Source organism: Globicephala melas, chromosome X (genome assembly GCF_963455315.2).
Source record: "Globicephala melas chromosome X, mGloMel1.2, whole genome shotgun sequence".
Lineage (NCBI taxonomy): Eukaryota > Metazoa > Chordata > Mammalia > Artiodactyla > Delphinidae > Globicephala > Globicephala melas.
In genome coordinates, this window is record NC_083335.1 from 39,991,170 (window position 1) to 40,001,878 (window position 10,709).

The window sequence follows — 10,709 nt, forward strand, 5'->3', positions numbered from 1 at the left end:
GAATAGTTCTGGCCCCTGACTGGTAAGGACAGGGCAGAGAAGAGAGAAGAGGAGAGAGCGTGCAACTCCTAGCCCGGCCCTCCTTGGGTTCCACGCAAGTGGCCCAAGTAGGAAGAAGGCTCTCTACTTTCGGCGTTCCCGCCCGGATACTCCCTCTCACCTTGGCAGCCAGGCTGAGAAAGGACTCCAGGGTCCCCGCAGAATGACAGCTCTTGTTCCAGCAACCCTCTCCTTCCTTCTCCTCTGGACCCTGCCGGGGCAGGTCCTCCTCAGGTGAGCTGAGTGGGGGTAAGAAGGAGATGCATGCAAATACTGGCCGGGGGTAGCAGGGGCTCTGGCACAGTTTCCTTGAAGTTTACAAAAAGCCCACAGTCTGGAAGGCTCCAGGAGAGGACACATCCTCCCCCAGTCAGATCCCAGGAGACTTTCATAAAGGATGTCAAAGCTCCAGAGCAGGTGGGAAGGCTTCTGCATAGGTGAGACTTTCCTGGGCCAGGGTAGGGGCTCGGGAGTGAGCCCCAGAACAGAAGCCATCTGTCCTGTCATGCAACCCTATCTCCCTACCAGCTTGGCCACACGTTCCTCAGATCCTTAAAAATGACACCAACATCTGCCAGCTGTTCACCCAAGAGATTTCAAGGAGTAAGGATTTTCCCAAAAACACATCACAGTGATGTTGGCTGAACAAACCTTGGCCCTCTGCAGTCACCTTACCCTGCCCAGGGGGGAACCTGTCTGCTCGCTGTCCCTGGAGGGGCACTAAGTGGCCATCACTTCCTGGGCTTGGGGGAAAGACATGCTTTGGGCTCCTTGTAAATGGCCTCCTACCCATTCTCACTTTCTCATTAGACCAGGAGCCATTCTAGGTGGATAGGGTGAGCTGAGGAGGAAAGATGGCTGTGCCTTAGGCTGAACTGGTCAAAAGAATGCCTCCCATGGTGGAGGCAGGTGAGTGCCACCGCAATATCGTCCTCCTCCTCTTCGTTCAAAGAGCACACCAAGATCTGCTTGCTTCTGAGGAGCCTCCTGCCTCACTGCTGGCAGACACATTAGGGGGCAATCAGGCAGGGATGCAGTGTGGGGGGCAGTGATAAACTTCTTCAGAGTGAAAAGCAGCCCGAAGTGCAATGGCAGCTCAGCTGGAGTTGATAGGAGGATGCAGGCAGAAGGGGGCACCCAGCTGACGCTTGCTGGCCCTGCTGGAGGGGAAGTTGCCTCAAGGCCCAAGCTTTGGTGGTAGCATTCCCACTTGAGTGATTGGAGCAAGGCAGGCCCTTAGGAAATCTTGAGACCAAATCCTTCATTGTATTTATGGAAACTGAGGCCTAGAGAGGGCAAGTGACCTGGCCAAGGTCACTTAAGTACCCAGCAGCAGAATCAGCGTTCTCCCCTTATCCCACCCCAAGGCCTTCCATGAGAAAGATTTCCAGCTCTGGAACCTCCCTAGTCCTGCCAGTGTTTGGAACTTTCCAGGAATGAAAGGGAGCAAGGAGAGGTTGCACACAGTGACTCTGCTTTCAGGTCTGCAGACAAGGTAACCTGGAAAAGCGGGGCTGCCACGGCGGTTGGGGCCCAAGACAGCTGAGCCCACAGCCAGTCCCAGGGTCCTGGGGCTGGAGCTAGTGGGAGAGGTGACATGAGAGTGAGGTTGAGGACAGTGGCAAGGGTCTGGCTGCTCCACCTGCAGGGCCACGTGGCCTCCCGGCAGGCAGGTGACAAGCAGCCAGCAGCAGCACCTGGCCAGTGTGGACGTCCCATGGTGAAGCCACGCACTTCTGCTTGCACCAGCACCACCACCCGCCTCCTTGGGTTTTCAGAGCCTGCTTAGGCCACCTGCTCTGGCCGCCCCCACTCAGGGCCAAGGTGGCCTCTGTTCCCAGGGTAAGAGCTCCCTCCTGCTCATGGGATTCAAGGAAGTAAGACTCTAAGGGTCAGGGTGCGGCGGCTGTCACTGACCTTCCCCCACTCTGGTTGCTTGGCAGCCCGCCCTGGGCTGCTTGCATCATGGTATTATGGTAGATGGACTTAGTTTTGAAGTCAATAGCTCTGGGTTGGAATCTCGGCTTTACCATTTAGGAACTGTATGATCATGAACAAGTCACTCCATCTTGCACTCCTCAACTATAGCTGGAGGATAATAAGAGTGATTATTGAGAAGATTGATGTGAAAACTATACTAGATAGTGTTTAGCATGGTGCCTCAGCTATTTGTATTATTCTATCAGTCACTGGCAGGTACATAGATTTACTGGGAAAGAGGAGCTCGCTGGTTCAAAGGAGACTCAGACCCAGAAGGACAGCAGTCACCCCACCTCCCAGCCCCAGCAGTGCAGCAGCAGTAGTGGCAGCAGGGGAGCTGGCTCTGGTGATGATGGCAGGATGGAGCAGAGGGCACAGGACCCAGCCAGGAGTCCAGCCTGAGCTCAGTGTGAGCCCCACCCCTGCCCTCAAGCCCCTGCTGAGCTCCTGGTCCCTGGTCTAGCTATTGGCTGCTAAGCAGACAAGCAGGCATATGGAAGGAACTTTGCTGCTCTTAGAGGGAAACTTGTCAGGGGAGAAGGGGGCTGGCCTCTAGGCTAGGCCAAAGCACACTGGCCCCCTCCTCAAAATGAAGCTCTTAGGAAGAAAAGATGGGAGTTGACCTTCACAGCATGGCCACTTTACTGGGAGGCTTTCCCATGCTTCTAGAGCCCTGCTTTCCTGCCTCTTTTATTGCCAAGGTGAGATGACCTGCCTGTAGCTGCCACAACCCTGAACTGAGGTTCAGCTCAGAATATAGCTTCTTGCTGGAGCAGACACCAGAAGCCAAGCTGCCCTCTCCAGAAGCTGGGTCCTAGCCCCTGAGGGATCAGCATGAAGGCCAAGCAACTAAAACTATCTCTCAGGGGTGTAAATTGCCCTTGAGCCCTTCCCATCCTTGGCTAGGCCAGATGTACAAAGCGTTGCCACAGCCACATTATTTCTGTCACTCTTGTTTGAGCATGTTCAAGGCACCCTCAGAAAGAGAATACTGGATGAGACCTCAGCCTTGGGTTCAAGTCCTGATCCTGGGCCCTGTGTCACTCAACAGCTGTGAGACTTTGGGCAAGTCACTTTTCTTTTGGACGGTCGATCTATCTATCTATCTATCTATCTATCCATTTGTTAGATTCCACATATGAGATCATATGGTATTTGTCTTTCTCTGTCTGACTTATTTCATTTAGCATAATACCCTCCAAGTCCATCCATGTTGCTGCAAATGGCATTATTTCATTCTTTTCTATAGCTGAGTAGTATTCCATTGTATATACACCACATCTTCTTTATCTATTCATCCGTTGATGGACACTTGGGTAATTTCCATGTCTTGGCCATTGCAAATAATGCTGCTATGAACATGGGGGGGGGTGCAGATATTTTTTCAACATAGTGATCTCGTTTCCTTTGGATAAATACCCAGAAGTAGAATTGCTGGATCATAAGATAGTTCAACTTTTAATATTTTGAGGGAACTCCATATTGTTTTCCACAGTGGCTGCACCAATTTACAGTCTCACAGATTACTCCTTTGGAAGCCTCAGTTTTCTCACCTATAAGATGGAAATAACAGTTTTCACCCCTATCACGCTGAGAATTTTGAGGACAGAAAGATCTAATATATGTGAAAGCAATCTTCTAGGACTAACTATTGAGCTGCTGTGTTGGCTTATGGGTTTCTGTACTTCTCATTTTGCAAGTGGGCACCTAGAAACCCATCTCCTAATCCTCCTGCCTGATGGAGAGATCAGCAAAAGTGGGGAGGGAACAAGGAAGGAGAGGGTCTGTGATAAAGACAGAATACAACAGATCTCAGTTATTAATTCTTTATCTCTCCTGTGCAGGGTGGCCTTGGCAAAAGAAGAAGTCAAATCTGGGACCAAGGTGTCCCAGCCCATGTCCCCCTCTGATTTCCTGGACAAGCTTATGGGGCGAACATCTGGATATGATGCCAGGATTAGGCCCAATTTTAAAGGTAAGAATCATTCATCCTACAAAATACCCTTCCCTCCCCACTTCTTTTGGGGACATACTGCCGAGCGAGCCTCCATTGCCTACCTCAGGGCCAGGAGGCTGGAGGTACAGGGCTGGCTCTCACAGCTCAGAAGGAGTGTGCCCTCCCCATCACCCATGGGCCTGTGTGCCAGGCACTGCCTTCTCCCAGCAGTACCCTAACCTCAAGCTCAGGGAGGGAGTCTTGGAAATTTCTCCCAAATTCCTGGAATGCCCTGCCAATATGGCTGTGCTTTGCTACTCTTAGGACCACCTGTGAACGTGACCTGCAACATCTTCATCAACAGTTTCAGCTCCATCACCGAGACTACCATGGTAAAGCATTGCCCTGCTCCCGCTTCCACTCTGGTGTGAATGGGTGAAGCCCAGCAGATAGCAAGACTTTCCTCCCTCTGCCATCCTCTTCCTGTTTCAGGGTCATGGCTAAAGCCATGGGATGTCCAAAGTCGGTCACTGGGAGTTTATCTTTCCCCAGCCCAGGGTTTTAGTGGCTAAAGGCAGACTAGCCTAAGCAGCAGATGGTCCAGTTTGGCAGGTAGCTTGATGCATAGCATCAAGGCTTGGAAATCAGATAAACCTGCGTTCAAACCCTGACTCTACCATCTCTTAGGCAGGTTACTCAAATCTCTCTTTGTCTCAGTTTCCTCATCTGTAAAATGGGGATCTTAACAGCACCCTCATCTCAGGATTGACATGAGATTTAAATGAGATGATGCATATGAAGAAAGCACTTAGCAGAGAGCCTGGCACATAGTAAGTGTTTAATAAATGTCTTTTCCCTTCCCTTCTTTGCCATATCAGCCCAAAGTAGGCTCCTTCTACAGTGGAAAATGCCCACTGCCCCTGAGACGTGCTCCCAGCATTTCCTCCTCATGGCCCTCCTGCCCAGGTAGGCTTGCTAGGCCCCTGCAATAGCACTGCCTCTGATGGGCCCATCTCTGTTCAGGACTACCGGGTGAACGTCTTCTTGCGGCAGCAGTGGAACGACCCACGCCTGGCCTACCGAGAATATCCTGATGACTCGCTGGACCTCGATCCCTCCATGCTGGACTCTATTTGGAAGCCAGATCTGTTCTTTGCCAATGAGAAAGGGGCCAATTTTCATGCGGTGACCACAGACAACAAGTTGCTGCGCATCTTCAAGAATGGAAGTGTGCTCTACAGCATCAGGTGCAGCTGGCATACAGCCAGGAGAACTCGGGGCAAGGGGTAGAGGCTGAGGGGTGGGCGGAGGGTTCCCTGTGCTGTGCTGAGGCCCAGTAAGCCAGCCTAACTTCTTTCTTACTGTCCCTGCCAGGCTGACTCTCATTTTATCCTGCCCAATGGACCTGAAGAACTTCCCCATGGATATCCAGACTTGCACGATGCAGCTGGAGAGCTGTAAGTGTCCCTAGAAAGTCATAGAGTGAGGCCTGAGATACCAGCTAGTTAACCCCATGCTATGATATTCCAGACAGGATAAGGGCAGCCCAGAGTGGGGATGAACTTCCCCAAGCACACACAGTGAGCTCTTGGCACAGGTGAGACTAGAAGCCAGGGCTTGCTAACACTGAGCCCAGTGTGCTTTTCCATCCCTTCGCTATTGGCAGGTCTGGCTGCCCCACAGGGCCGGGGAATGGGAAGGCTCCAGCCTTACATACAAATGTGCTTATGCTGGATATGGAGGGTCATTTGAGGGGTACCTCCTCTGTCCAGATATAATTTCCATCTCACAGTGCCTGAAGTAATTCTACCTTTACTTCCCCTGAGTTAAGACATTCAAGATGCCTATAAAAATCCAGAGTTAGCAGGGAAGGGGGGAGTCTTTGAACCCTGATTCCTTGTGAACACATAATTTTTTTAACTGAAGTATAGTTACAATGTTGTGTTAATTTCAAGTGTACAGCAAAATAATTCGGATATATATATATATATTCTTTTTCGGATCCTTTTCCATTATAGGTTATTACAAGACATTGAATATAGTTCCCTGTGCTACACAGTAGGTCCTTGTTGTTTATCTATTTTACATATAGTAGTATGTACAGATAGCTTTTGTAGAGAGGTGGGAGAGGACAGTTCTAGGCATAGGACAGTGCCCAGGATAGCAAGGTCAGCCAAGGGCTACCAAGGGCAGGGGGTGCCAACCTGCAGAGGCTGCCCTAAGTGCAGAGAAGCTAAAGGATAGCAAGACTGGACCATCGCCCATGTCCATTCCTTTGCCATCTCCTGAACAAGTGAGACTGTGAGATCAGGAGATATCCATTTGATCCTCAAAGAAGAAGTCTTGTCAGGCTGTTTCCAACATATAATAACAGTAATGGATAGAATATGTCCTATGTGGTCAGCTTTTTAGAGTTCATAAACCACCTTCACATCCAGGTCCTCATTACCCCCTCTGAAAAGTAGGTGGAGCATTTTACAGAAGGGGAAGTGACTTGCCCAAAGTCACAAAGCTACTCTGGGCCAAGGCCCTACACTGGACATCCGTGAGGCTTGGTGTTTCTGCTCCCATTTCTACCCAACTTGTGAGTATAGTCACCTACGTGGCAAAAGCCTTCACGAACTACTAGCTATCTGTGAGCAACTTGGCATTTTCAATGTTAGCTCCCAATTTGCCCCAGGTCAGGACTCTGGCTGGAAGTCTGTGGTATGCACATTGTCCCGTGCATGACTGGCAAGGTATAAATAGCTCTTTCCTCCCCGGAGTGAGGTGGCAGAAGCCCCAGCTCTGAGGCTGGCTCAGCTCAAGACGTGGTCAGTACACATGCTTACTCCCCTGGGTTTGAGATGGGGCAGGAGGTTCCCAGCTGGTTTCCTTGACATCTTTCCAAGCCTTTTGATGTGCTTTCTAGGTCTGCCAGAATAATTTCTCTTTGGGCCTTTCTAAAGCTTGAGAACTAGGTAGAAGAGGAATCTTTCTGATTTACCCACTTAGGCTGGGCCCATGAGGCAATTGACCCTCTTCCGAATGCTTTTCCTTTCCAAGATGAGCATGAAACTCCTAAAACCCAGGCCTTATTCCTCATTTGTTCTTTCCTGCCAGTTCTAACCCTCTCCCTGCCCCCGTCCAGCCACCACACTCTGCAGTCCTCTGCCATCTCTGTCACTTTCAGTTGGCTACACCATGAATGACCTCGTGTTTGAGTGGCTGGAAGATTCTCCTGCTGTCCAAGTGGCTGAGGGGTTGACTCTGCCCCAGTTTACCTTGCGGGATGAGAAGGATCTAGGCTATTGTACCAAGCGCTACAACACAGGTAAAAATCCAAGATATTTACTGGCTGTGGGCCACAAGAGGGCCTCCAGATGGGAGGGAAAGGGGCAAGGCAGCTAGCCTCTACTGAAGGTCCAGTCTGTACCAGATGTAGCGCTAAGTGCTTCATATGACTTATCTCATTATGGTAGGGGTGATCAGCCCCGTTTCTCAGAAAGAGAAAACTGAGGTTCTAAGAAGTTGAATCAGTTGGCCAAGTCACACAGCTAGTAAATGGCTGATTTAGAATTCAAATCCAGATCTGTCTAATGCCAAAGCCCTTGTTCTTGTCCCTATCACACGCTGCAGAACAAATGGTCCTGTGCCAGTGAGTGGCAGGAGTGTTCCACCTGTCCTGGGGCCAACTTCACGTGGAAAGTGGGGAATCTACATCTGGGAGTAGTCAATGAGTTCACTGAACCAGGAGAGAAGAGAATTCAGGTCACCAGCTGGCTTACCGTCCACACCTCCTACCACTGTCCCCACTGCTCAACTCTCATGAATTGGCTTGGTTTCCCAGGTGTGAAAAGCATGCCAGGAAATGGAGAGGAGCTGGTTTTCCAGCCTGAGCGTCTGCCCCCTGCAGCTTCCCTAATCGCTGCTAGCTCCTCATTTCCCCTGGCAATTTGGCTGTGAAGAGCTATGACCCTGAGATAGAGACCACAAGCTGAAGAGGGGAGATCACACTCCAATGGTGTGCTGATATGCTTTGGGTGCAGCCCTATGAATTTGTGTGTGAATGTGGAGGTGCAGGTAGCTGGGGAGATGAATGAGCCACTGAATTTAGAAAATGCTGGCGTGAGTGGAAATTGGTATAACCTTTTTTAGGGGAAAATCTGGCATTTTGTATATAGACTGGTGGGTTTTAAATTTTGGTGTGCATCATATTTCCCTGGGGAGCCTGTTAAAATATTGATTCCTGGGTTCTGCCTCTCAGAGATTCTGATTACATGTGCTTGGAGTGATGCCCAGAAATCTGTGTTTGAACAAGCATCCTGAGGATTCTGATGCAGATGGTCCAGGGGGCACGCTAAGAAACTTTAGTCTGGAAGCTAAATTTGTTTCCCTACCTGTTGATCCAGGAATTCCACTGCCTGGAATTTATTATGAGGAAATATTCCAAAATATCATATTGACTTTAGACCCCAAGAGGGTTCCTGGATCACTGTTTATACTAGCAAAAGCTTGGAACTGCTCTAAATATCCACCAATAGGGTGGAAGTTAAGTAAATTACATAGCGCATCTGCTTGGTGGGATATTATCCAGACATTTAAAAAGAATGCTTGCAAGGTGCTTATATCAACATGGGAAACTTCAAGTGGAAAAGGGTAAGATTCAAAGTTGTATACACAGAATGATTCTACTGTGATGAAAGAAACAAACCAAAAGCATGTGTTTAAAAACCCTGGAAGGAAATAGCACTAGGCATTTCTAAAGCAGTATGATACAACAGGTAAGAGCAAGAACTCTGGAGTCAGATAGAGCTGAGTTTGAATTCTGGCTGCACCATTTACTAGTTGGGTGCCCTTGAGCAACATAACTTAATCTCTTTGAGCCTCAGTATCCCTGTCTATAAAATGGGAAATAATAATTTGACCTGCCCCAAAGAGTTGCTATGGGATTTAAATGAGATAAACTATATAAAGTCAGGGCACTTAGTAGGGGCTTGACAAATGTAAGCTTATGAATATTATTATTCTTTCTCTACTCCTCACTTTCATTCTGTGCTAAACAAGTGTTAATTTTGTCATTGAAAACAAAACTGCTATCACCAAAAAAAAAAAAAAGGAAGGAAGGAAGGAAAGAAAGAAAAGAAAATATGGATACCTAGCCAAAACATGTCACGGCAAGAAGCCCAGGGTGGGTGGACTCAGGGAAGAGTAAGAGATCACAGCATCACACAGCATGTCAAAGCCATAATCAGTCATTGATGAAATCACTAACCTTGAGGAATCAGACAGTCCTGTTAAGAGTAAGCCTAGGCCAGAATAAAATGATAATATACACATCCTCTGTTTTTTGCTTTGGTTAGCCTAAGCGTCTGCTGCCAGAAGCTCTGAGCTAGTGTTTTCTTAGCCTTGGGGATGGAAAACAGGGTAAAATGAAGATGGCTGGCAGAGGAGGCGAGCATTGGCACATGTGCCTGGGGCCAATGCACTTTTTGTGGGTGGAATAGAATGCTGCTGCCAGATGCTTTCTGGGAACCCGCTGCCTGCTGTCCAGAGCTGGTCTCTGTTAGACATTGCTTCCAGATGTTTGCTATCCTGCTCTTACGTGCTTAAGACACAGGCGGTGTTTATCTCAGTGAATCATTGCCAGAGAGCTTCAAGGGTCCCAGCACGCACAAGCTAGGCTGCTGAGATTTGAGTGGAGTCTAAGCTCATTTTGTTAATCATGATAATAGTACCAGCTACCTACTGTGCTCAACACCTCAAATACATTATCTCATTTAATTCCTACAACTGCCCAGTGATGGAGTTGATATTGTTGTTACTCTATTTTACAGGCAAGGAAACTGAAGCTTTAAAAGTTTAGGTGTTTTGCCTGAGGTCACACAGCTAGTGAGTGGAAGGTTCAGGATTCAAACCCATACAGTCTGGCTCTGGAGCCCTCCCACCCTTAATCCTCTTGCAGTGATGTCACGGGGAAGGCCTTCTGCTGGCAACTAAAGTGCTGGGAGCAAGAGGTCAAGTCCCCAGTGGCTTCTCTGCATGTTTCTCTGCATGTTTCCTCAAAACATGCATCTGGTGCTCCCTGGGGCCATTTCGAAAGGCTCATTTATTGGCGCAGGTTAGGTGCCCAGAGGCTGGCCCACAGAAATAGAGCTGCCCTTGTCCTGCCTCTCAGGCTCAGCTGCAGGCTGGGGACCTGGGGCCTGATACCTCACCTCTTTCCTTGCAGGGAAATTCACCTGCATCGAGGTAAAGTTTCACCTGGAACGACAGATGGGCTACTACCTGATTCAGATGTATATCCCCAGCCTACTCATCGTCATCCTGTCCTGGGTCTCCTTCTGGATCAACATGGATGCTGCCCCTGCCCGGGTGGGCCTAGGCATCACCACTGTGCTCACAATGACAACTCAGAGCTCTGGCTCCCGGGCCTCTTTGCCTAAGGTGAAGAGACATGCAAGGGAACTTGCTTGCCATAGAGCTCCCCATTTCCCATTCATCCCCTGTTCCCTCCTGCTGACTATTTTCCTTGGATTTAAGGTAGAGAAGAGCCATCGAGCAAGAGCAGGTGGCCTGCATTCTCTTCCCCCAGAACATACTGCTAATAACATTGCCAACAGTGTGGAGGCTGGGGTTGCAGACCCTGTCTGGCTGGGGAACGAGTAGAGACAGTGCTGACTTACTTTGACTTTCATCAGGAAATACTAGCATGTCCAAGATTAAAAGACCCTTAGCAAGTAGAAAGTCCCACTCCCTCATGGTACAGATGAGG

General features: G+C 49.2%; 1 protein-coding gene across 1 annotated transcript; it reads left to right on the forward strand.

The window, feature by feature from the left end:
* The first annotated feature begins 202 nt into the window (after nucleotides 1-202).
* On the forward strand, nucleotides 203-10,476 carry LOC115849171 (glycine receptor subunit alpha-4-like). Its single transcript, XM_030850167.2, is given in 8 exon segments — nucleotides 203-273; nucleotides 3,864-3,994; nucleotides 4,280-4,347; nucleotides 4,979-5,202; nucleotides 5,330-5,412; nucleotides 7,128-7,268; nucleotides 10,167-10,439; nucleotides 10,442-10,476. Coding segments are annotated over 8 exon segments (1,026 nt in total).
* The last annotated feature ends 233 nt before the right edge of the window (nucleotides 10,477-10,709 follow it).